Source organism: Amyelois transitella, chromosome 2 (genome assembly GCF_032362555.1).
Source record: "Amyelois transitella isolate CPQ chromosome 2, ilAmyTran1.1, whole genome shotgun sequence".
NCBI classification, from domain to species: Eukaryota; Metazoa; Arthropoda; class Insecta; order Lepidoptera; family Pyralidae; genus Amyelois; species Amyelois transitella.
Genome location: NC_083505.1, coordinates 2,555,390 through 2,581,506, shown reverse-complemented (window position 1 = coordinate 2,581,506; position 26,117 = coordinate 2,555,390). Strand labels below are relative to the sequence as shown.

The window sequence follows — 26,117 nt, the reverse complement described above, 5'->3', positions numbered from 1 at the left end:
CTACTTCCCTAAAAAAATATGTTTTTGACTTTAAATTGATTGATAAATTAGTTTTTGTAATGTAAAATACCCGGCGACACTCGTTCCGAATTCTGCTCGTTTTATGAGAGCAGGCCCCTAGCTTTAAGAAATTGCTCTGAACGGATCATGTAATCACTTTACCCATCCATTGATAGGACCTTTAAGAAAATCACGAGTTAATAGCCTGAGGCACCTGATACCCAATTTGGAAAAAGAAAAAGGTTTAAGTATGGTTTAAGAACGAGTGATGATCAAGGAATCAGTAAGATCAGGCTTTTATTACATACGTACTAAGTCTTTATCCCATTGCGGGGTTGATAGAGTCAGCAGGACAGACTTGATGTGCCACATTTAGCCGGTTTAGAGCTATGTGGTTATCGGCACTTTAGAATAGGACAACTCCCTCACTTCCCCATGGTAGCGTAAAAGCCGCCTAAGGGATAGCCTAATGAATAAACTTGGGATTCTTCTTTTAGGCGATGCGCTTGTCACCATTTGAATCTCAATTCATTAAGCCATACTGAACGTGGCCTTTCAGTCTTTGCGTGACTGTAGACTCCGTCGACCCCGTAAGGTGTTTTGTAGTGTCAGGGAATCAAAAAATACTGAAATGTATAATAAGTACTGCAGCCACCGTAGCATAGCACGCGTGACGTCATTTTTGTCGCGCGAAAAACTATCGCTATTTCGCTTTTTATTATGTCGTGAAACAGGACAGAGATAGTTTTTCGCGCGATCAAAAAAAATAAAAAAAACCAATAGTACAATTTTTTTTAATAACATAACTTGATGAGGACGACATGACACGAGCTCTGTTCTGTCTCCGGGCCACGTGGATTGACTATGACGAATAATCGCAAAACCAACGCTGATACTGTACCACTATCTTTCAGCAGGCGAGTTCTTGTGAGATGAGGGGCCATTATGTGAAGAACGTGGCGGATAAATGTATAATAGTTTGGTCTACACTTGACATAATGCCGTGAGGTTACCATACATACGTGAGGTATACACACATACATATTATCACGTCTATATCCCTTGCGGGGTAGACAGAGCCAATAGTCTTGCAAAGACTGATAGGCCACGTTCAGCTGTTTGGCTTAATGATAGAATAGTTGGAGATTAAGGCTGTAATCGGGAGGCTTTTGTCACGGGAACAAAGTTTTGGGGTTCAACCGGGACAAAAGATCTTCTCTTTACTTGACTAGATGTTTTATTAATTTTAACTTTATATTCAAGCATTAGTCAACTATTAGGTTTGACAGAGAATTTCTCAGTGTTATCACTGAGGAATAGCGTAATTTAAGACGTCATAGGTAAGTAGCGAGACATCATGAGATAATCTGAAAAGACCAATGATGTAAACAAATATGAACTTATTTGACCTAGACGAACGTATCTTGATCAAATTAAGGACGTCCTGGTAAAGGGTCAGGTCAAAAGTACCCGAAACCGCCGAGCTTGTATGAAGAGAGTTATGAATGTGGATGAAGCGAAGGAAGTATGCAGAGATCGTGGCAAGTGGAAAGAGGTAGTCTCTGCCTTCCCCTCCGGGAAAGAGGCGTGATTTTGTGTATGTATGTATGAACTTATTATCCGTTTGTTTCATGGCCACACCCAAGGACGAACCATAGGCACTATTAAGGTGTGTCTCATTTGTCATACTCGCGCGGATCATTTAGTTGATGTCCAACAGATGTCGCTGACAGACGATTACCGTTTCGGCCAATTCGTCCAATCGGGTGAGTGGACGTTCAGTCGTTCACGGGTAGTAAATTGATCATATTTCGCCAGTTTTTCAGATAGTTCTGGCAAATTTTTTATGTCATTCAATGTTATCATTATCATTTACTTACCAGTCAACGTGGAAATCTTTATACATATACATATATATGTATAAATCATAGATGCCTCTATGGCGCAGCGGTAGAACGCTTGTCTGTGGCACCGGAGGTCCCGGGTTCGAATCCCGGCCAGGGCATGATGAGAAACGAACTTTTTCTGATTGGCCTGGGTCTTGGATGTTTATCTATATAAGTATTTATTATAATATATAGTATCGTTAAGTTAGTATCTCGTAACACAAGTCTCAAACTTACTTCGAGGCTAACTCAATCTGTGTAATTTGTCACGTATATATTTAATTACATATGGTATGGCATTTATATAACGTTGAGTACCATATGTAAATAGGGTAGACAGAGCCAACAGTCTCCCAAAAACTGAAAGGCCACGTCCAGCTACAGCTGAATGGCTGAATGTTAGAATTGAAGTGATTTATGTTTATGTATAACAAGTTATCCCTACTCTCAGAAAAGCCCTTGTATAGCGAAGTCACCGCCATCTGTCGGCTCTCACGCTTCAGATTCCTTGAGTTATGACTCGCCGATTGCTTACTGTTCCTGCAACTACCCCCAAATTGCTTTTTCTTAGTCAGCTTAATTGTGTTCGTTTTTTGAAAGCGATAGTTAGTCTAAATACTTATAGCAGTTTTGTATATGTTGGATGTTAGATATCTAAAACCGTTTACCGTGGGCTTACACGAATGTTGATGTCGACAAGGTGTGTATTATTTTCTCACATATATCCTTTGCGGGGTAGACAGAGCCAAAATTCTCGAAAAGACTAAATGGCGGCGTTCAGCTGTAAATCTTCATGATAGAATTAAGATTCAATTAGTGACAGTTTGCTAGCCCATTGCCTACAAGAAGAATCCCAAGTTTATATGCAAATTTATTCCTTAGTCGCCTTTTATGACATCCATGGGGAAGATATAGGAGGAGTCCTATTCTTAAGTGCCGCAAACCCCGAAACCACACGGAACTATGGCACTTATGACAACTGCTTAGACTTACTTGACGTGGGAATGTGTGTACCTACCTCTAGGTACTTATTTTTTAATTCTGTAATCGCTTCTAAGTCCCACTGTGATAATAATCTAAAAATTCTCCTGCGATCATACAAAAACAGCCCACGGGTTGGCTTTGCGATTCAAATTGGTGTTTATTTTGCGAGATCATTTTTCCCAAACCCCTTTTTTGATGTAAATAGGTGTTGTGGAGGGTTGACAGTCGTCTTTTCAGCTGTTTTAGAAAACATCCCGATACTCGGGAGCAATGTTTTCGTTGTTGGTAACCCTTTACTTTTCGTTGATTGTGTTTTCAAATCATTCCGTTGGGGAATTGAGTGTTTCCACCTCGTTGAGTGTTATCTAAAATGGTTCTTTGATATTATTATTATCACTCTCCATATTCTTAATATCTCCATGCATTTGTTTCTGTCTTCTTCTAGAGCCCGTGGCTCACCTGCGACCAGGAGCAAGGAGTGATGACAGGTATAATTAATTTACACTAAGTGACTCCTCGTAAAGGGTACATGTTACAATATCAGGCTCATACATACATATGGTCACGTCTATATCCCTTGCGGGGTGGACAGAGTCTTGAAAAGACTGAATGGCCACGTTCAGCTATTTGGCTTGATGATATAATTTAGAACGGGTACATGTTACAATATCAGGCTCATACATACATATGGTCACGTCTATATCCCTTGCGGGTGGACAGAGTCTTGAAAAGACTGAATGGCCACGTTCAGCTATTTGGCTTAATGATATAATTTAGAACGGGTACATGTTACAATATCAGGCTCATACATACATATGGTCACGTCTATATCCCTTGCGGGTGGACAGAGTCTTGAAAAGACTGAATGGACACGTTCAGCTATTTGGCTTAATGATATAATTTAGAACGGGTACATGTTACAATATCAGGCTCATACATACATATGGTCACGTCTATATCCCTTGCGGGTGGACAGAGTCTTGAAAAGACTGAATGGCCACTTTCAGCTATTTGGCTTAATGATATAATTGAGAACGGGTACATGTTACAATATCAGGCTCATACATACATATGGTCACGTCTATATCCCTTGCGGGGTGGACAGAGTCTTGAAAAGACTGAATGGCCACGTTCAGCTATTTGGCTTAATGATATAATTTAGAACGGGTACATGTTACAATATCAGGCTCGCTTGGCATAATAGCTCAATAAAAATTTTGGTTGCTAGTTCATCGCCCAAAAGATAAAAATCAGATTCAAAATAACATGTGTTGAATTGACTTTCACAATTTACGCGCAGCTGGTTCACACTAAGTATGTTTTTCTTGCTAGACAGACAAGTATAAAAGCTTTCATATGGCTGGCTATGTGTGATAGAAACTAAATAGATAGGAAGGTAAACTAGATAAGTATTAGTTAGATGAATGAATGAGATTTTACTATAGAAAAAGCTACAGAAGCCTACAGAATTTATGTTGAGTAAAAGTTTTTAATTCATTACTAAAAAAATCCCTTGTCTGGCTCGATTGAAGGAAAATAAATTTATTATTAGTTAGCGCAAAACATTCTTAAATCCTTGGAATATTTTTTCTGAGCTCTAAAAAAGTAAAGACACGTAGACAATGACACTGACAGATGAAAACAGCTGATTGTTTTGGTAATCTGGTGCGTGCGCGAGTCGGATAACCTAAAACAGTCGGTGTATTACTTGAAAACACAGTTTTATGTTGATTTTTGTATTAAATTACTTATTATGCGTGTTTCCGTTGCTATAAAAATATTACTGCTTTAATTATGTAGTGGTATCGTTTGTGAAAGTGCGTCATTTATCGAAAACCTCGTGTTTTTGTTTACAAAAACTAACTTCGTAAACAAAACGATTGCTTTATTCGATTATAGTTTATTTTATATTGTATAGTTAATATCTTTAATATGGTCTAGTATGATTTCACTTTGAGTTACTTATTAATCTTGTATGTGGGTATGATAAGATTTTTGAAACAAGTGTTAGTTAGATATTCCCAAAAAGATTTATTCAGTAAATTCTGTCCTAATAGTTTTTTTAAATACAAAGTCAATAGGAAAATGGCCAGTGATAATATAAAAACAATGAGTGATTTGAATTTGGAACATGTTCCAGTGAAAAAAAAGAAGTTAGATTCTGATTTGGATTTAAAAATGGAGCAGAGAACTGTTGCCACAATGTGTGGTGCTTGGAGAGGTGTAGAAGAAGACGGTGGTATGATTGTAGTGATGAAGACAAGACATCCTTGCGTGAGTCCCGACCCAACCAAAGAGAGTGACTATCCGGAGAACATCCAAGATTTTTGGGAAGCCAGTTTTTGTAGCAACGAAATTGTTCAGGTAATTAAATGTTGAAAATTATTGCATGTAAATAATAATAATATATGGCGCTGATTAAATTGAAAAAAATGAACATTTTAATTTTATTGAGATATTTTCGTTTTAAAGTTTATTTAGCGCCATCTATTATGTAGCAGCATTACTAATAGGTAAATAAAACTTAGAACTGCTTTCCATCTAAACAACAGTTCCAAAACCTGCCGATAGATGGCAAAGAAGTTTTATTTTCATAGAAAGAGGGATAAAAAAAACTTCATTAGATATTTATCCATTTAATCAGAATAACATTTGATCTTTAAATGCTGGATTCTGTGTAAATCCTTTTTATTGAAATAACATAATAATTTCTTTTTATATCGTGCTGCCATCTATGTCAACATAATTAAACTTCTTCATCAAATCTGTGATTGCTGTTGCTACATGTATAATGAAAACTTCGTAACATTTAGGTTTTTTATTGCTTATAAGATGGCGCTTCAAATATTTTTGACATTGATTAAAAATGTTATTGATTAAAAAAAATTACATTAACAAAAGCCCTGTAGTTTCTGAACTTAGAATTGTACGAACCACTTCATGTCTTTCCCGCTAAAGGCAACTAAGGGAATAAGCACATTCGTTTAGCACTAGCTTCCATGCTGGAATCGTAAAAGTCGATTTAAGGATTAGCTTTATAAACTTGAGTTTTTCATTTAGGCCAGCCATCTGTTTCTCTGTGAATGTCTAAATTTTATCGCTGTTTACCTCGGAAAGGGAAATACGTAACACATAAGCAGAAAGTACTAAAGGGGGCATGGAAAAAGAATCACAATTTTATATTTTGTAGGTAGACATAAAGGCATATACCTAATAAGAAAGGTACTTATGTCACTAAGAAGTAAGTAGTAAAAACGTAAAAGCCTGCTGGGTTTCTTGTGTTCTATCCATTTCGAGAGTACGCTAATGGGTCGGCTGCTGTGACTCCAGTGGATTCAAGATGGCTACTAAGTAGGGATCAATGACCAACATACATTCCGTGGCGAAACCTTGGACATATACCAAGGACTCATTTCGAAGTTATGTACATTACATAACTTCGAAATTAATTTGAATGTTAACTGATGTTGATGTGCCGTGTGGTTCCCGGCACAAATAAAAAAAGAATAGGACCATTCCATCTCGTTTGACTAAGGGATAGCCTTATAAACTTGGGATTCTTTTAGGCGATATGCTAGCAACCTGTCACTATTTGAATCTTAATTCTATCATCAAGCCAAAAAGCTGAACATGGCCTATCAGTCTTTTCAAGACTGTTGTCCCTGTCTACCCCGCAAGGGATTTAGACGTGACTATATGTATGTATGCTAACTGATGTTTTTACGGTGTAGGAAAACGTTGTGAGGAAACCTGCACATTCAGGGAACTTGATGTGTAACCATGACCAATTCAATACGGATTAGGTTCCTCTGCTTAGCTTCAGGAGGAAGGAGCGGAGGTCAGATGGCTTCGTTTAAAAAGTTGAGTTTAGCTGAGTCACCCAATCTAGGCTAGGATCATGGTCAAACTGTGGATCCCATCCAAATAGATTAGGGACGATGTAACCGAGACTGGACTCACACCAAGAAGGAAAATACAAACTTTCCGTGGCGATTAGATAATACAGTACATAAGGCAGTATATAAGACGGTACATAAGGCAGTATATAAGACAGTACATAAGGCAGTATATAAGACAGCACATAAGGCAGTATATAAGGCAGTACTTAAGGCAGTATATAAGACAGCACATAAGGCAGTATATAAGACAGTACTTAAGGCAGTATATAAGACAGCACATAAGGCAGAATATAAGGTAGTACTTAAGACAGTATATAAGACAGTACATAAGGCAATATATTTTGTATTGTCATATTATGTTACTGTCCTATATATTGTCTCATACGATACGGTCTTAGGTACTGTCTTATATACCGCCTTTTACTGCAAATAATGTCAGCATGCTAATGTATCATATAACTGTAATGATGACTGTAAAAAGAGTTATTGGTAATCGATACCAACACATAGTTCGAATGCGAAACCACTCGCTTACAAGTCTGTGGTTTAACTCGACCACCGACTCCCTTTCAAAATATTTTCCTAGTATAATAACTGGCTTGTCGCTTCAAATTTCCAATTTAGGTGTATACCACGCCACAAAAGGTTCGTTTAATTTCCTCCCGCCCTTTGATTAACAGATGCTTTATTAATTATAATGAAGCTTTTACACCAGGACAATGATTATGTATCTTGTTTATTTACATACTATTATAGTACATAAATAAAATCACGCCTTTTTCTTCGTAAAAGACTATATCTTTCCACCTGCCACGATCTCTGCATACTTCTTTCGTTTCATCTACATTCATAACTCACCTTTGAATTAAGAATTTTCTTTCACACGCCAAATTTCTGTCACATTGACACAGCGGTTTGGGCTTTATGTTGATATGACAGTTAGGCATTCAATTTTTTTATATATATTTAGATTTGAAGACACATCTGTCTAATTTATTAATTACATGTCAAACTATTATATTTCTAGAGTGCTCTTCCGTGGAGCCCTAGAAAATATTTTCCTTAACTGTATGACGCCTTGGAAAGCTCTCAACTACGTAACTTTATGACCTAACGATATAATAAAATCATAACGTAGTAACTGATAATTCTGTGTTATCATATTATTACTTATATCATCGTGCTACCCGGAATCGGCCAATATCGCAAAGCGAATAATTAAGCCGTTTTCAGCTTAATTCGGCGGTCGAAATTAAGCCACCGCGCTTTTGAATCGGTAACCGTATCAAATGATTCGATAACCACCTACTCACTTAATCGTCAAATACAAACATACATCGTACTTTTAACTGTTTGAATCTCAGTTCCATCATCAAGCTGAACGTGGCCTTGAAGTCTTATAAAGACCGTTAGCTCTGTCTACCCCGCAAAGTACGAAGACGTTGTTATACAGAGTTATTTTTAATTAACTGGATCCCTTTTAATTAGGAGTTAAATTATTAAACTGAACAACTTTTACCTGACAATAATAGACTAAGTAAATCCCTCCCTGGCAATAGTTTGGCAGCTGTTGAGGGCTGTCCGTTGGTGTATCCCAATGGTTCATCAAGGGACAGATCTCAACAGCTGCAGCCATCTCACTTTAGAACAAGAGGTACCAAAGGGCCTCTTCATGTTGGCTTCGGCCCCATGAACGCCTCCCAAATGACCGGCCCATGGGCCCGAGCACATTTTACATATACGAGTTTTAACATACATATAAGTGCCATTGACAATATTTACAGCGGCAAAACTATTATTTAATTTTTTTACGGAAATCAGAAAAACGCTCGCTGAAACGGCTAAATTATTCATGATTCATTGTCGGATGGTAATCGTGATGCCAATTGTCGGGAATAAATTGTTTGAATTTCAATTTGTAAAGGCAACTAAGTACTATTCGTTAGCCTTATCGGTTAACTATTTTCGATAAATGTAACAATAGTATTTGAATTGGCTAATAAATGTGTGATTTGCTTGTAGGCGATGGGTTAGCTTGTTCACATGGATGTTATAAAAGGCGACTAAGGGATAGGCTTATAAATTTGGGATTATTTTTCAGGCGATGGCCTAGTATCCTGTCAATACCTTAGTGATAGAATTGAAATTCAAATCAATTCCATCACTAAGGTACGTGGCCTTTCAGGCGTTGTGAAACTGTTGGCTCTGTCTACCCTGTAATGTCGTGATTATATGTATGAAATAAAGCGTAGGTCAGACGGCAGCCGCTTCGTGTGAAAACCTACATTAAGTTCTACCTGAGGTGACAACGCAACCAGCCCTTGTACTATTGCGCTGGACTTACTGTAGAAATATTAAATAAATAAATAAATATGTAGGGGACAAATAACACAGATTGAGTAGTAAGTTCGAAGTAAGTTCGAGACTTGTGTAACGAGATACTAACCTCAACGATACTATAATTTATAATAAATACTTAGATAAATTACATCCAAGACGCAGACCAAACAGAGAAAATTCGTATGTCATCATGCCCTGATCGGGATTCGAACCCGGGACCTCCGATGTCACAGACAAGCGCTATATTACCGCTGCGCCACAGAGGCCGTAACGTTAACTGCGGTAATGCGGTGCTTTATAAATGACTAGCTGTGCCCGCGACTCCGTCCGCGTGGAATAGTTATTTTGGGCATCATTGAAGTCCTCAAGGATGAATAATTTACCCCGTTTTTTTCACATTTTCCATTATTTCTTCGCTCCTTATAGTAGCAGCGTGATGTTATATAGCCTTAAGCCTTCCTCGATAAATGGTCTATTCAACACAAAAAGATTTTTTCAATTCGAACCAGTAGTTCCTGGGATTAGCGCGTTCAAACAAACAAACTCTTCAGCTTTATAATATTAGTATAGATATAGTCACCTCTGGCCTTGTATCTTGCTTGTCTTATAACGGCCATGTCTTTAGGAAAACGGCAGACTACTTGGGGAACAGATGTCTGGTCATGCCGCTACTACCAGGCCCAGGTAGATGGGGTAGGCCGAAAAGATCATGGCTGGACGTCGGTAAAGATGATATGCGAGCCAATGGAGTGAAATCCAGAAACTGGAGCAAGTGGTGAGAGAAAAGACTAAAGGCGGATCCCGGGCCCTGAAAATCTTCTGTCGAGAGTGCAACCAGGAACATGCAGAGATGAGAGAGAGGTGTCTGGCTTACAAGAGGATATAACGAATGCAAACAATGCTTGCAACAAAACATGGCTTTTTTTAGCCTTGAGATCAATAAGCAAGATTTTAAGACAAGACAGATGTTAGTTGTGACGATAATCAATAATCTTTTAACACTAGAAAAATATTTTAATTTATTTCATAATTTCGAAGTCACTGTATCGGGAGCCATGATTCGTGGCTCGACTGCCACTAAGGGGAAGATCTTCCGCCAGGCTAGGTATTATGCCTGGGGAACCACGGCTCCGAAGACGTTATATCGGAGAATGTATAAACATCCGACATCACACCAATCCGTGAAATCTTTGCTTGCGCGATTTAGACACTTCGCTGTTATTAGCTGATAGCGTCGCGTGAATAGATGTTGTGACTTGTGGCGTAGAGATGTCGCCACAGTCACCTACTTTCGTCGGCGCAAATTCAGGCGTTTGTCTCGGCAGCACTTGCCAAAGATCCCGAGTTATTTTACGTAGTTATGCGAAGGAATCCCCGTCATCTTATTGTTACCGGGATTCTCTGGAAGACTGGGAATGCCCGCGGAATCCACTGCGTCATAACGCTGCGTTTTAAAATTAAGGAAGCGACATTCTTTACAGAATTGCTGTGTTGATGGATCTGCATTTTTTTTTTAAAGCGGCATTTCTTAGGCTAGAATTTAGGTTTTTAAAATTATAACCATAGTTAGAGATGTTTTGTTATTTAACAAAGGATTTGTTTTAATGAGAAATAAAAATTGAAAACGTAACAGCAATCATGGACATTGACTTAAATTATTATCATTCATTTAAAGTATTAATTTTAAGTTTACTGCCGCTTCCAAAGAGTCAGTGCAGAAGAAGCGGTAACAAACTACACGGCAGCGTTTTCTTCAATCATCCAGACTTAGAATAGAAATGTGGGTGAGACCATATATTGTTATGATTAATTGATTTAAATAAATACCTTGATCAAAGCGAATTTCTTTGATAAATTTAAAAATGTACCTAAGTACCCTTTTGACTACATATCCCATGTATATGTATGTATATGTTGTCCTATGTATGTATTACATGGTCATTAACTTATATATCCGTTCTTGGATCAAAACTTTTGGGCCTTCTAAGGAATGATGCTCAAAGGACGTTCCGCCAATTAAATTTGAGAGTTTGTGTACACAAGACAAGTTAATAGCTCGTGTACATTACTTTGATGGGAAGAAAATTGTAATTATGTCTTTGATGATACATTAAAGGTTGCCTGGTAGGTTTAGATCAGTTTCAGGAATGAGGTCATCTTTCTTATATCCCTATGTAAGTATATCTTAATCCTTTTCGTGGTATGCAGCAGATAGGAGCATATCTCGAAAGTAATATAGCTGGATAGCTGGCTTAAAAGATGTCAGTAGCAACTTTTCTAGTAACAGCTTTAAAGACTGCTTTTCTTGCTCGTTTTCATTCCGCAGTATAAAATTTATTGACTTTATCTTCGTATTATAAGTAAACATTTTTTTTGGTACGAGATTTCCCGGCTCCTTCTTGCCCGAAGAGCGGCAAATAGTTTACTTATAACCACAGCTTAAAAGATGCTCTACGTTGAATTCATGGCTTCTAACTCAGTTTGGATCATTTTAACATTACATGAAAGTGCTTATCCCCTTAATCGTCTTTAACATTCAGAAAAAATAAATGTAAAGGTGTCATTATGAAATCTAAATGAATTTTACTGAAATTTTTAAACAAAGACAATTTTGATTCTACCACTGATTCGAGCCAGTATTTTTTTTGTCCAAGGGTAAGTCAAATATTTATCTTTTTAATAAGGCGAGATTTACAATGAAGGTTCAGTGAGAGTTAATTGCCACCATTTGTAGGAGAAGCCGCCTCATTTAACAGTTGGGTCGGCACGTAGCAGGGCTGATAAAAAAAGACGCAGCGGTGCTATTTTTTTTTCTAAAGCAGGCTATATATTAAATGTTTTTTCTTTCTTTCAGTTTCTTTTTTGGTGTAAGGTCTTCAGTGTGTTGAGTCTCGTTGTAGTGCCCATTTTACCATGGACAATTTTGACAATTTGAATCGTTTCCTCTAACGTCCATGTTACAAAAAGCAAAATGTATGCAAAGGTGCGATGCGATGATCAAAATAGCATTTAGTGTTTGAAGTCAATAGGGGATAACTTGTCCCATTTTTGAGAAATAATGAAACTGAAAATGAATAAGTAAATAAGTATTTTAAAGCTTGTGACTGACATGACCTGGATAGCGCTCAGTCTGAACTTTTTGCGTGGTCTGAAGGTCGCTAGCCCATTAATAAAGCCTCCGCAAGGAATAACGAAATCAGATGGTTGTATTTTTATCCGTCGACTTTGCTATCGCATATAAAAAGAATTGTAGGCATTTCTCAGCGATGTAAGTAAAGAAACTGTTGTGTTACTGAGTGACAGAAAACGTGCCTACAGCTGAAAATAATGTAGGAAGCTCAATCCCTCCAATAAGAACATACAGCTGAACGTGGTTTCTCAGTCCTTGTGAATCATGTTTTAGAAGCAAATTTGACAGTATGACTTGAAATGAAAACGAATTTCCTCTTGATAATATTAGTATGGAAGTATGGATTTTAATCTGCATTTATGCAAATTTTTTGAAACACAAACAGGGGTCGGATTTAGCAGCGGCTAGTTTTTCTTCACGGAGTGCGCGGGTAAGATAAAAATGCGGATTTAAACAGTCGGTTTAAATATTTAGTGAAACCTTTTGTGGCTTGGCTAGTTCAGTCTTGTCTGCTCATGGATAAGTTATGGCTTAGTTAGACACTCGGTTTAAAGTAGAGATATGTTTAAGAATTTACATTTTGTACAACTTCTATTAAAATGTGAAATTGTCAGTAAGAGTGGACACAAAAGTTTTGAGTTGTAATCCAGATTAACAATTAAGAGATTTAAGTAAGTAGGTATGTCTATAACAAATTTTTTGCGTTTCGTCAAAAATTACAAGGCTTCCAAATCGACGTCCTTTGTGCCATAAATCTACTCTTTGGAAGACCATCCCCGACTTTTAAGACCAATAAAATTTAGACCCATCGACAAAAAAAGCAAGATGTTCCCTAAATTTTTGACGCAGTACGCCTAAACAGTATAAACTGGTCGCATAGTTCCAACTTCTAAAATTTCTAAGATAATTTCGAACTCAACCAAACTGTAGCTCTTTATTAGGTTAGGAACTTTGAGTAATACCGTGTCATCGTTCAATTCAATGTTTCTAATAAGAACAGCCTCAACTTTACCAAAGTTCAATTTGTTTTAATAAATCCTTACATTAACCTCTCGCGCTAAGCTTAACTTTGTCCTACGGAATTTTAATTATTTACGTCCTATCTTCCATCAAATTTATCAATGTCAATGTCACAGTTTTAGGGTGGTTCATTGATGTAATTTTTGGCGAAGATCGAGAACTTCACAATAAAATATCGAAAGAAGTTGCTTCTTTATAAGATACGACAGCTGATTATGAATTGCGACTAAATAAAGTTTAGCCCTAGAAGAAGCCAACAAGTGAATTTAAATTTCTAATTAATAAAAATTTATAAAGCACGACATATTCTTTACTCTTTAAAACATTGTAATTGACGAATATTGAAAAGTTTTTGAAATGTTAGGTGACATTCGTCAAAAATCTTATATATGGAAGAACAATAGGTCAGACCTGAACATCTCTATGTACTGTCACTAATATCATTATACTTGCAAAACCTGCAAGCTTAAGCTGCAAGGCTGGGGTCGATTACATGGACGCGTAAAGTTGTTATGCAATGGATAATTAAAGCAGGAATATGAACAAGTTCATGACCTCATTAATGCAAATACAGTTGATAATTTTAATAGACCAATATCATTCAGCTTACAAAAAAGCCTCCACTTGTGCTTTTGTTTTCCTCCGTTTTCTTTTCTTATGTTTAATTATGAAATCGTGTATCTGGCGCTGACGTGATTTTATCAATTATACGTTGACAATGAATTCTCATTTCTCATTCTTTTCACTTTCTTTAGCATTTGGCGTGTAAATAATGACTACGCGTACTCACTAAAAAATGACTAACTTAAATATCTTGGCTTTAGAATATTATAAATAGCTCAACACTTCTTGTAGTAGATAAAATTAAGTAAACTAGTCTATAAACAAAGGTTGAAAGATTTATAGTCAGTTCTTTGTTTATAACTTACTTAGTGGAAATTACCAAGTAAGGACCAATAATTTGTCTCTTAAAAATGCAGATAAATAAATAAATATATACAGGACAAATTACACAGATTGAGTTAGTCTCGAAGTAGTTTGAGACTTGTGTTACGAGATACTAACTCAACGATAATATATTTTATAATAAATACTTATATATATATTGTACATCCAAGACCTAAGCCAATCAGAGATTCTCATCATGCCCTGGCCGATATTCGAATCCGGGACCTCCGGTGTCACAGACAAGCGTAGGTACTACCGCTGCGCCACAGAGGCCGTCAGATCATCGCTTTCTGCTTCAAGGCAAGGTGCCAAATTGTGGTAATGTGCAAAATTTCTATTTAATTTTCAAAAGATGTGAGGAGGTCGAGGCTGATATCTATATTTCATACTTATCTATAATTCTTAGCTCACAAAACATCATTTAACTAACGCGTATGTAATCTTTATAATTCGATTAATTTTCAATTAATTTTGAGCTCGGGTTGAACATAAATTGTCTAACGCTGTTATTTGTGCAGTTTTAAGACAAAGTAAAATTAATTCGGAACGTCCATAATTGATTTTGAAATTTTGTCTAAAATTCAAGGTTTGCTCGAAGCGGTTTGACATTTACAAAATTTGTTAGAATATTTTGGATATAATTGAGGAGCTGGAACTTAGAATAGAAGTTTGGTGAAGTTATATTAATAAGTTTTGATTGAATTTACCTGGGCACAAACTCAGTTACCTATGTGAAATTCCGAATTGTTATATTTGTTTTCCTATTTAAGTATTTACCTACCAAGTCATAACTTGTGCGAAGATTACCACACATGTTAGCTTTGATTTTCAAGCGTTCAAAGCACTAAGTTTCTGCAGCTGTGAGGCTTAATAATACATACATACATACATACATAAAATCACGCCTCTTTCCCGGAGGGGTAGGCAGAGACTACCTCTTTCCACTTGCCACGATCTCTGCATACTTCTTTCGCTTCGTCCACATTCATAACTCTCTTCATACAAGCTCGGCGGTTTCGGGTACTTTTGACCTGACCCTTTACCAGGACGTCCTTAATTTGATCAAGATACGTTCGTCTAGGTCTTCCCACTCCGACCTTTCCCTAAGGCTTAATAATGTTTTAAACATAATAACTAAATTAGGTTAGGGTTCGTTTTGGTCTCTGGGTTATGAAGGTCGGACTGTAACTGTAATCGCCCTGTGAATAAAGTAGCGACATCTTCAGATGGCGATAAAAAATTAAGTGTAGGAATACGGGATGATACATTTCGCTAACGGATACGTTTTCCACACTCCTATGCTCTTCTTCTTCGTCATTACCTTTTTAACCTCTATCAACTTCATAGAAATAACCTTAACAGTATGTGTATTGTATTAGATTGTTGCATTTTCGTCAGTCCACAGAGACGCAGTCACCGGTAAAAGCTAGTCATAAATACTAAATCTTGTATGAGCATATAAGACGATGACAATGCTCTTAATGGTGATGAAAATTTTATCTCTTTGACGACTAAATAAGGTCTAAAGTTGTCTGATAAACTTGCTGCTTTAGTTTAGGATGCAACTGAAGTGATCTGCATATTGTAGTCAGTCACTTTGATGAATAAGATGAATAAATTATTGAGATAGATTGACATTTTCCATATGATTAAGTAGTGAAAAGAAAATAAGGGAATCCAAATTTTAAGTGAAGTACTTTTAATTGAAACATAATTTAATACATTAAAACTTATATTAAATTTATCTTATCCCTTCTTTATCAATTTCTTGAATGAATTAATAATTAATTTATCACAATGATATTTGGCAGTGAGAAATATTTGGTTATTAAGTGGTTTAATATAAAGATGGGCAAATTTGCCTCGACAATATTTTATATTACTTATACAAGTATGTTTATTACTATATTTACTGTTATAATAATTTCCAATTCTTATGGTATAAATTAATGGAGGAACAGGTGAATGGGTAAAGGAGAGATCATTATGAGGCATCATTTCAAACTGTATATTAAAAATATTCTTACATGATAAGGTTCTATCCAGACGATCCTCTTTTTATGGCATTTATAATTTCAGAAACTTCGTCAAAGTGTACCTCGCTTCTAAAGTCTGCTTCTTGTTGTTATATGACGGGTAGTTCGTATTGTATGCTGTGAAGTCGTAAGCCACTCGTTTGTTAACCAAAGTGATAATTTGAAGAATGTCGTGGGTGGTGTGATATTTCTTGATGACCTCGCAAAGTGATTGTATCATCCACGAGCCTTCTTTGTGGCATCTGAATGAGGCATGACCTGAAAACATTGATTTGTTGATTTTTTGACATGTGGAATAAGTATTCTGATGCTGGCAGTAACTTCTCCATATGACACACAAATGGTGTTATTTCAACTAGTCTTACATTTTGATGGCCATTTGTTTATACTTAATCCAAAAAGAAATATTAATTCTACATCTAAGCCTAAATGATGTTATACTTAAACATACATACATACATATCATCACTTCTATATCCCTTACGGGGTAGACAGAGCCAACAGTCTTGAAAATACTGAAAGGCCACGTTCAGCTATTTAGCTTAATGATAGAATTGAGATTCAAATAGTGACAGGTTGCTAGCCTGTCGCCTAAAAAAGAATCCCAAGTTTGTAAGCCTATCCCTTAATCGCCTTTTACGACATCCATGGGAAAGAGATGGAGTGGTCCTATTCTTTTTTTTTTGTGCCGGGAACCACACGGCACTTTAAACTTTTATGGCACGTTATACTTAAAATCTGTTAGAATTAATGTTTACCATCAGCAGACGAATGAAGAATAAGGAAGTCTATATGAGAAGGAACACGTACTAAGTTCCGAATTATTCCATCGACTTCAACCTCATGACCTTTATCAAGAGTATGCCCTCTGCAAGCCTGTAAAAGAAAAAAACAGTATTTATCTTTATAATCCTACTCTTGCACAGCAAATAGCTTGGAACTTGGCATGTAATATCTTTCCTTTAGTCGAATATTTAAAACAAGTGTCAAGCCCCGGCTTTGCTCGGGTAGCATTTAAAGCTATATACCTTCCTCAGAAAAGCATCTTTCAGAAATTTCAAACAGGAACCATATCCGTCGACAACTTTCTGAGATTAACGCATACATAGAGACATAAAATAGGGGGATTATACATATATAGCAGTGATTTGGCATCCTTCAAAAAGTTGAATAAATATTGCATAACTTTATCAATTACTAGTTTTTACATGTAAAATAAAAAATATTAACCCCATTGGTGATTGGTGCAGCATCAGAAGTCGTGATAGATGCTGAAGACCTTATGCTGACCCAGAACTTAGAAGTACGCGTGGAGATTGATCGGTTAAACCTTTTGAATGATGCTCGCAAAGAACTCATTCGACGAAACATCTTCGGTTGTCGAGGCAGGCTATCCATCATTTGCGAAATCTGTCGGAATACCGAACAAATATCAGTACATTGTCCGCTTTCTTGTATAACTTAAATACGACAAATGTTTTCAGTTCATCTAATCTCAATAAGAAAGTACAGTAAAATTTACTGAATAGTATTTCCATGCCAAGTTCCATTACCTAATTAAAAAATACTTTGTATTGAAAATGATCATCTACATGTTCATTTTGCTTTTTTGTGTTAATGATTTCTTCAATATAGACAAAATAAAACTTACCTGAAGGAACAGGAGCTTCGGAATCAACACTAGCCTCTGGTTTTCCAATAGCCTCGTGATTTCTTTCAGTTCATAAGGCTCGTCTTCGGCGTACAAATATCCATCGTTACTGCCATGAGTTAGTATAGCTAGTGCTACGCATGAAGTGCTGCTGTGGTCTTGATTGATTACTGGAAAAACATTAAACAATTCTTCTGATTGACTTTAATATTATCGTTTTGTTGCATTTGGGAATTATCGAGGCAAGAGTAAATAGGTATTACTTATTTAAATAGTGGTAACACATTAGTCTTATTTAGGCAATTCTTTCGATTAACCTTAATAAGGCTAGAAATTTAGGTATTATTAGAGCTTGCGTGTATCACCTTACACCATATCTTGCTTACCACCAGGCAGATTGTGATCAAAAGTACTCTATTTTACAATAAAATTAAAAACTTTAGTTGTATTTTTATAATAATCTCTCTCATCTTTGGTGTTCCCTGTTGAACCTATAATCGCTGTGATTGGAGGGCCATGATCTGATGATTGGCTTGTACAAATATATAAAATGTAAAACAATAAGAAACTTACGTTTTTCAACGGCTTTTATAATTTTACTATGAGGCAAATCCTGATGAGATTTGACCTCAAATCCTAAGTTTTTAAATGTGGTTTCTAGAATTTTTACATCGTGATGGGTCCCCACTCTATCTTTTGGCTTTTTATTCCTGAAACCCAAATATTTTCAAACATTAGGGTCTGTCGAATTTTTCAAGCTAATAATTTAAGTTTTAAGTGGTAGAATCTGCAAGGTGCCTGGTTAAAATGCGTGATGCGCAGAAAGGCACCGGTTCAAATCCCATCTCGGCCATGTACCTATGACTCTTTTCCAAGTTAGGTATGGTGTCCCGATGCTCTTACGGTGAGGTAAAATCATCGTGAGATAATCTGCACATTCTGGTAACTGTATGTGGAACCATGGATCTAATACGGGTTACATTTACCTGCAAAGGTTGCGGAGGTCAGTTTGGTGTCGCTTCGTCTAAAAACCTGACTCACCTAATCTAGGATCCGTGGTCAACGGCAAACCCCGGGCTCCTCTCTAGAGAGGTGAGATTTATTTGAAACATTGTTTAAAAAGTTTATATTACTCTATATTTTCGTAAATTATTTTTGAAATGACGCAATCTTACCCAAACTCTCTGGTCTGTTTGTAAACATAATGGTTGAAGATATGTAGGTATTTCTTCTTGCTCATATCATAGTAGTCTTCATCATTAGGGCTGGGTCGATTTTCATAAATTACATTTTCTTCTTGAACTGAATTGGTATCAGCACGACTGCAAAAAAGATTTGTTTGTTTGACCATTACTTCTGCCGTGTGGTTGCCGGCAACAATTTAAAATAGAATAGGACTACGATGTCGTAAAAGGATAAGCTTATAAACTTGGGATTTTTTGTTTAGGCGATGGGTTAACAACTTGTCACTATTTGAATAAATTATATTATTAAGCCAAACAGCTAAACGTGGCCTATCAGTCTTTTCAAGATTGTTGGCTCTGCCAAACCTTCGAGTGAAACAACCTTGATTTTATGTATGAATTCATTGTTTATTGGAAGTTCCTTTTGCAAGTTAACCATGTGTATAATTTAATACGTTTTTAGGACTTTTGTTGAAACAATGAAGTCTTATAAATATATTTATACGTATATCGTACTGCAAGTAATGAAATCCTAAATTACTAAAACGTTATAAATCTTTCTTACAAGACTAATAATCAGTAGAAATTAAACATAAAAGAAGATTTAGGACACACGCCTTTGTTATTATGAAATTGCAATACCGAGTATTGATAAAGGTTTATCAAAATTACCGCTATCTGATACTGCAGGCAAATGCTTTGAAAAACCCCAGTGACTATAGACAGTGGGACGCTCATACATATATATTATTTTTTTTATTGGTGACGCACCAGTAGCAATCAAAATGACGATTATATCTTACGACAATGATAACTAAATAATTGGCCAATTGTGCGAAGGGTGCCGTACTATACAAACATACATACATATAATCAAGTCTATATCCCTTGCTGGGTAGACAGAGCAAACAGTCTTGAAAAGACTGATAGGCCACGTTCAGCTGTTTGGTTTAATGATAGAATTTGGTTTCAGATAGTGACAAGTTGCTAGCCGATTGTCAATAAGAAGAATTCCAAAATTGTAAGCCTATTCATTCGCCTTTTACGACATCCACGGGAACGAGATGGAGTGGTCCTATTCTTTTTTTTATTGGTGCCGAGAATCACACGGCCATCCATATTGACAAATTTAAAATAAAAAATATATTTGTGAATATTTCAAGCATGAACCTGTTGCCTTTATTAAATTAGAGAAAACAAAAACACGTATGGTATGGGAACCCTCTTAAATATTTCTAGTTCTTAGCATTTTTTTGTTGTAGCCGCAGCAGAAATACACCAACTGTAGAAATTTGAATTGTTTAGTTATCACAGTTTATGAGGACAGTCTGGAAACAGACAGACGGAATGCGAAGTCTGAGAAATAGAGTCCCGCTTTTACTCTTTGGGTGCGTAACATTATAAAAGTATCTGATAAGACACGCAAAACAGAAGATCAGATATGTTGGACTGATAACAAAGAAAAAATTATAGGAAAGTCTAGATTGTAAAAGTCTATCAAGAGAAAAGCTAATTCACATTTTTTAGGCGATGGGTTAGCAACCCCGTAATCTGTATTTCAATTCAGAGTTTGAAAAAAAATTTAGAGTACCCTTGTAGTCCCTGGAGGTTGAATGTATGTTTTTATTTATCTTTGTTTCCGCCTTCCATATCAGGCGATATTTTGTAATAAAAAAACAAATACGCAATTCATTCAACGCGGCCTTGTTGCGACAGATTGAAAAGGAAATAAAGACTTTACAGGAGAAATGACTCATGAGATAAGAAATCTGATGCCCAGGAACAGTAAAATACAAACAGTAGATTTTTTTTTTTTTTTTTTTTTTTATTTTTTTATTTTTTTTACAAATTACACAGATCAAGTTAGCCTCGAAGTAAGTTCGAGACTTGTGTTACGAGATACTAACTCAACGATACTATATTTTATAATAAATACTTATATAGATAAACATCCAAAACCCAGGCCAATCAGAAAAAGTTCATTTCTCATCATGCCCTGACCGGGATTCGAACCCGGGACCTCTGGTGTCACAGACAAGCGTACTACCGCTGCGCCACACGGGCCGTAGATTAAAACATGTATATCAGTCAAGGCTATTACCATAAAAGGCAATCGTTAGATATTAAATTATATTATTATTGTTATAAAAATATATCCAAAAAAGTAATATTTATTTCGTTTTTAAGATTCTTTGTTCCATGAGACAAAATCGTTCCCGATAGTCTTGAAAAGACTAGACCACGTTCAGCTGTTTGGCTTAATGATGGGATTGAAAATCAAATAGTGACTGTAGTGGGATAGGCGGTTAAATTCTCTGAGTTATCAAATTGACAAGGGATAGTTAGATGATTGTTTTAACGTCGGAAACTTTAGTTTCAATCTCAGATAGATAGAAAACATGTGATTTCAATACGTTTATACAAAGGTTCTCATTGAAAACGTGTTAAATTTCCTACACTTGATTATTACACAAACATACACATAGAGTTATGAATGTGGATGAAGCGAAGGAAGTATGCAGAGATCGTGGCAAGTGGAAAGAGGTAGTCTCTGCCTACCCCTCCGGGAAAGAGGCGTGATTTTATGTATGTATGTATACACATTTAAATTCCTTCCAGACAGACAGATAGACAGGTAGACACAGCCAACAGTCTTAAAAATACTAACAGGCCACGTTCAGCTGTATGGTTTTATTAAAGAATTGAGATTCAAACAGTGACAGTATGCTAGCCCATCGCCTATAAGAGGAATTCCAAGTTTATGAGCCTATCATTAATGAGATAGATAGGTTCTATTCTGAAGTGGCTGAAACCGCATGATTGTTTGAAATATATGTTCAAAGAAGTTTGAGATGTTATACAAACTTCTTATTTTGGTTTATGCTGTTTCAGTGGACCCTAAAACATAAGGGACCTTCATGCCCATTTTGATCCAGCAGAAGACCTTGTCATGCAGTCAGTCGCTCCCCTAGTAACTAGGTAGGTTTCTGAATCGAGTGAAGTTATACGAGTAGTAACGAGTTTAAGCTCAGTTTTGTTGATCTCAGTTAGAAAGAAAAGCCAATTAGATCGCACATAAAAACATCTTACACAACAATGATTTTTTTAAGGAAGAAACTCAATGAGCATGATTCATTGTGGTCTCCGAATGAATTGTCATATAACCTAGCTAACCTTAGCATATGTTGTAGTAAATCTATTAAATTTACCTTGTGTTGGCTTTGTTAGAATTGAACGGCACTGCTACATCAGCGTGGTCCATGATTATATTGTTAATTCAAGTTATACCACTCCGCACGTTAATTTTTATTGAATTCACACAATCGACTGATGCTTTCTTTATATTGTTATCTTATCATATCGCTAATCAATGACGACAATTGAGTTTTGCCACTAGTTAGGGGCATTAATAATAGTTAAGGTGTCACAATATCATTTAAATTTATAAATGACAAAGTACGTTCGAGGTACTGAACACGGGAGAGGGTGCAACTGGGAACACGCTCAGTACAGTTGAGAAATAAATGTGCTAAAGCGGACACTAAGTCCCGAAGCACTATGGCAGAGGGTGCAACTGGGAACACGCAGAGGACAGTCGAGAAATTAATGAAGGAAAATGGACACTAAGCCCCGAAGCACTATGGCAGAGGGTGCAACTGGGAACACGCAGAGGACAGTCGAGAAATAAATGTAGGAAAGCGGACACCAAAAACCGAAGCACGAAAACAGAGGGTGCAACTGGGAACACTCACCGAAGAAAAAAATAAATGCAGTAAAGCGGACATCAAGTCACTGAGGGTGAACTCGCAAAAACGAGAGAAAGAGGTTATATTGATAAAACTTCATCGTCAAAGGGAGATAAAGTCGGAATAACATAAGGAGATTAAAAGCCTTATCTGAATTTTCATTCGGAACGTTAAAATTATTCTTGCTAAGTGAATGTGTGTGCTGAGCGAATGTGTAAATCCGCAAATCTACTAAGTCTCATTCAGATTTTGACAATGCTGTTGTCTTTAGCTAAGTAGCATAATCGTGCAGAGCCTTTGTTAGGCGTGGTTTTGTTCTAATCCCTTACATTTGCGTAATATTATAAAATAGTCTTTTGTTTTGCATAATTTTCATTTAATTGTGTTTCAAATGCAATGCAAAATAGATTGTCTGATGTTATGAGTTGTAAAAAGTTTTCATTAAGCTAGAGTTCGCCCGCGTAAAGAAAAATCACGGTATAATCTCTTCCTGCGGGAAATATTCTCAAAACACATCCCTTGGGTTTCTTCTTGAAAAAAGATGGGTAAAGGGCGATAGGCTGGTAACCTGTCACAATTTATTTTCCAATTCTATCATTAACCTAAACAGCTAAACATGGCCTATCAGTATTTTCAAAGCTGTTGGTTTTGTCAAACTTGCAAGGGATATTGACGTATGTAACACATCCCTGGCACATAAGGAATCTAAATGTGTAAAATTTCTAGATCTTAGTCAGTAAATCGGTCAGTCAGTGTCCTCTTTCATATTTAGAAGATTTTATGACCATACTATGATATCTAAAAGTGAATTCTTTTATCATTAAAAGTCTCGGGGATATCCCTTATAAGTTATCACATTCAAAATCGTATTGATCATTTGATATTGAGGACTTCCCATACTTTAATACCAAATACGTAAATGATGATTCAACGTTTGTAATTTGCATGCAACTTTTACCTGTAGCTCCACCCTCGGTAATTTGTAATTCCCATTCCTGTAGAAATTAACAAAAATACCAGTTTGATTTTTACCAAGGCGTAAACTTTATTTGTTCAAAATTTTAATAAAAATCTATCGGTTTAATTTAGTACATCCAATAATGTTATTTTTCATGCTTTTGAAAATTTATAAAATGTATCAACCAATTGGATTCTGGGAATGATATTTAATCAACAAAAGACATATCCGAATCCCAGACAGTCAAATTTTTCTAACAACATAAGTGAAGTAGCAATTGGCACAAAACCTACGCTGCTAACTGCTAACACGATGTTTTTATTTTCCCAAATACATGTGACTCCTTGGGGAGCTAACAAAATGGAGATATTTCGGCAGTTATCAAATCATAAATTAACGTCGGGGCATCGCACGCGGTGCCAGTAACGTAATTTCCCTTGTGTTATTAACGTATGTCCGTCGCGGTCACTCGTCATGTCCAGACATTGATCGAAATGACAGGAAATGACAAAAATATATAATTTGATCGATTGGTTTTGGTTGAACCGAACTACTAAATGACCTTTTAGCTTAGAAATTCTATGGGCTTTTGCTGATTATTAATTCGGTCAAAAGCCCAACTGAGTAAAGATTTGACAGACAGGTGGACTATTGAGGGCGGTTGGGAGGCTAACTCTGTCATCAAAGTCTGTAAAGCGATCTATAGCGGTGTATAATGTGGCCGGAGATTTTCATGCATAATATGACGCATATGCGGCCCTGTATGTACGATATGCCGATTTTGGGTGAAATACAGTCACGTGCTTTACAATACTCTTTATTGTAATTCATGAAATTACAGCAAACTTTACGAAATGGAGTTAAAAGTTGTGAAGTTGGATGGTCATGCAGAACGTTTAGAGGACGCAAGAACAGCTAAGCGTCTTCTAAAGGGTGGAGGATCTTTGGCCTAGAGATGCGAAGACGATGATCATTACGGCAAAGTCTTAAGGTAGTCTGACACCAAGGGGTCCGGCATTGATTGATCTGACATTATCCGTTGAAAACAAAAAAAAAGACAATACAATTTTCTGTTCTTAGGCGATGGGCTAACAACCTGTCACAATTTGAATCTCAATTCTATCATTAAGCCAAATAGCTGAACGTGGCCATTCAGTCTTTTCAAGACGTTGGCTTTGTCTACCCCGCAAGGGATATAGACGTGACCATATACCTATATATGTATGTATGTACCATTTTATCTTACTCGAAGCTTCGAATCTTTAAGGGATTTTCAGAAATAGAAGCCTGGGCAATATAATTTCAAAGGTAGTTTCGAGTTTGACGTTACAAAAATCTACTATATTAGTACGGATATCCGGCCGTCTCCATACCACTGCATTCAGTGCACCGGATCGGGTAATTTCATTGTGTACCACCGGCAAAGCTGCTCGGTAATACGACAGCTCACTGTTACAAATTGAATCCCCCAAAATGGTGGGATTCAGGGTATACGGGATCACGTGACGACGTAGTACTTACGTGACTAACACGGTTTGCTGTCTTGCCGCTTTATGGTTTCGTAGTCAACAAGATAACGGGATTATTTTGGACATGTTTTAAAAATGTTATTTTAAAATACAATCTATTTCTCTTAAGTCTAAATGTGTCCTACTGCTAAACAAAGGTCTCTCCTTCCTTCCTCCTCAAATTTCTGACATGCACATAAGTTTTTATAATAAATATTTTTTACGACGACTAGTCCTCTTCTTAGTTGGATTCTCCTGCAAAGGTTGCGGGAGTCTAACGGGAGTCTCTTCCTATAAAAACCTGACTCACTCAATTCATTGAAAATTTTATGCTTAAAAACATAATTACCTAAATCTACCAGAAAATTTGATTGGAGGAGAAAAAGTTGAGCAAGTGAAAGAGTTTGTATATCTAGGATCAAAGTTTACATCAGATGGCAAGTGTGATAGTGATATTGAAAGGAGAGTGAACGCGGGGAACATGGTGAATGGAGCTTTGCATGCCTTTATGAGCAGTCAGAATCTATCCAAAAAGGCTCGACTGGCTGTGCACAGGGGCGTGTTGGTCCCGACATTAATGTATGGGAGTGAAAGTTGGGTATGGCAAAAGAAGCACGAAAGCAGAATAAATGCAGTGGAAATGAGAGCGTTAAGGAGTATGTTGGGTGTGAAATTGAGTGACCGGATAAGGAACAGCGTGATAAGGGAATGTTGTGATGTGAAAGAAGATGTAGTTACAGGAATAGAAAAGGGTATGTTGAGATGGTTCGGTCATGTGGAGAGGATGAATGAAAACAGGTTGACTAAGCAGATATACAAGGAGAGTG

The 26,117-nt window shown here is 36.6% G+C and overlaps 2 protein-coding genes across 3 annotated transcripts in view; one reads left to right on the top strand and one right to left on the bottom strand.

The window, feature by feature from the left end:
* The first annotated feature begins 4,540 nt into the window (after window positions 1–4,540).
* The window catches only part of LOC106142970 (pseudouridylate synthase RPUSD2), a 332,895-nt gene continuing 311,318 nt past the window's right edge, over window positions 4,541–26,117 (top strand). The window contains exon 1 of the mRNA XM_060945876.1: window positions 4,541–5,234. Within this exon, the coding sequence (XP_060801859.1) occupies window positions 4,854–5,234 (381 nt within the window). The 5' untranslated portion in view covers window positions 4,541–4,853. The remainder of the gene's footprint in view (window positions 5,235–26,117) is intronic.
* On the bottom strand, window positions 16,201–22,442 carry LOC106143084 (caspase-1). 2 transcript variants are annotated; one of them, XM_013345056.2, is made up of 7 exons: window positions 22,288–22,442; window positions 19,070–19,216; window positions 18,468–18,604; window positions 17,895–18,064; window positions 17,474–17,653; window positions 17,002–17,119; window positions 16,201–16,501 (listed from the first exon to the last, which is right to left on the bottom strand). In XM_013345056.2, exons 1-7 carry the CDS (start codon window positions 22,338–22,340, stop codon window positions 16,275–16,277), a joined length of 1,032 nt encoding a protein of 343 aa, XP_013200510.2. In that variant the 5' UTR covers window positions 22,341–22,442; the 3' UTR covers window positions 16,201–16,274. The 2 variants fall into 2 exon arrangements, with proteins under 2 accessions (XP_013200510.2, XP_013200511.2); XM_013345057.2 differs by lacking the exon at window positions 17,474–17,653.

What these genes read in the sequence shown, in the direction of transcription:
- LOC106143084 (XM_013345056.2), bottom strand. Translation starts at nt 22,340, where the DNA reads ATGGACCACGCTGATGTAGCAGTGCCGTTCAATTCTAACAAAGCCAAC. An exon ending in TATAAAAGCCGTTGAAAAAC is followed by an intron (nt 18,065 to 18,467) that starts GTAAGTTTCTTA and finishes ATGTTTTTCCAG; the next exon opens with TAATCAATCAAGACCACAGC. An exon ending in CGAAGCTCCTGTTCCTTCAG is followed by an intron (nt 17,654 to 17,894) that starts GTAAGTTTTATT and finishes GTATTCCGACAG; the next exon opens with ATTTCGCAAATGATGGATAG.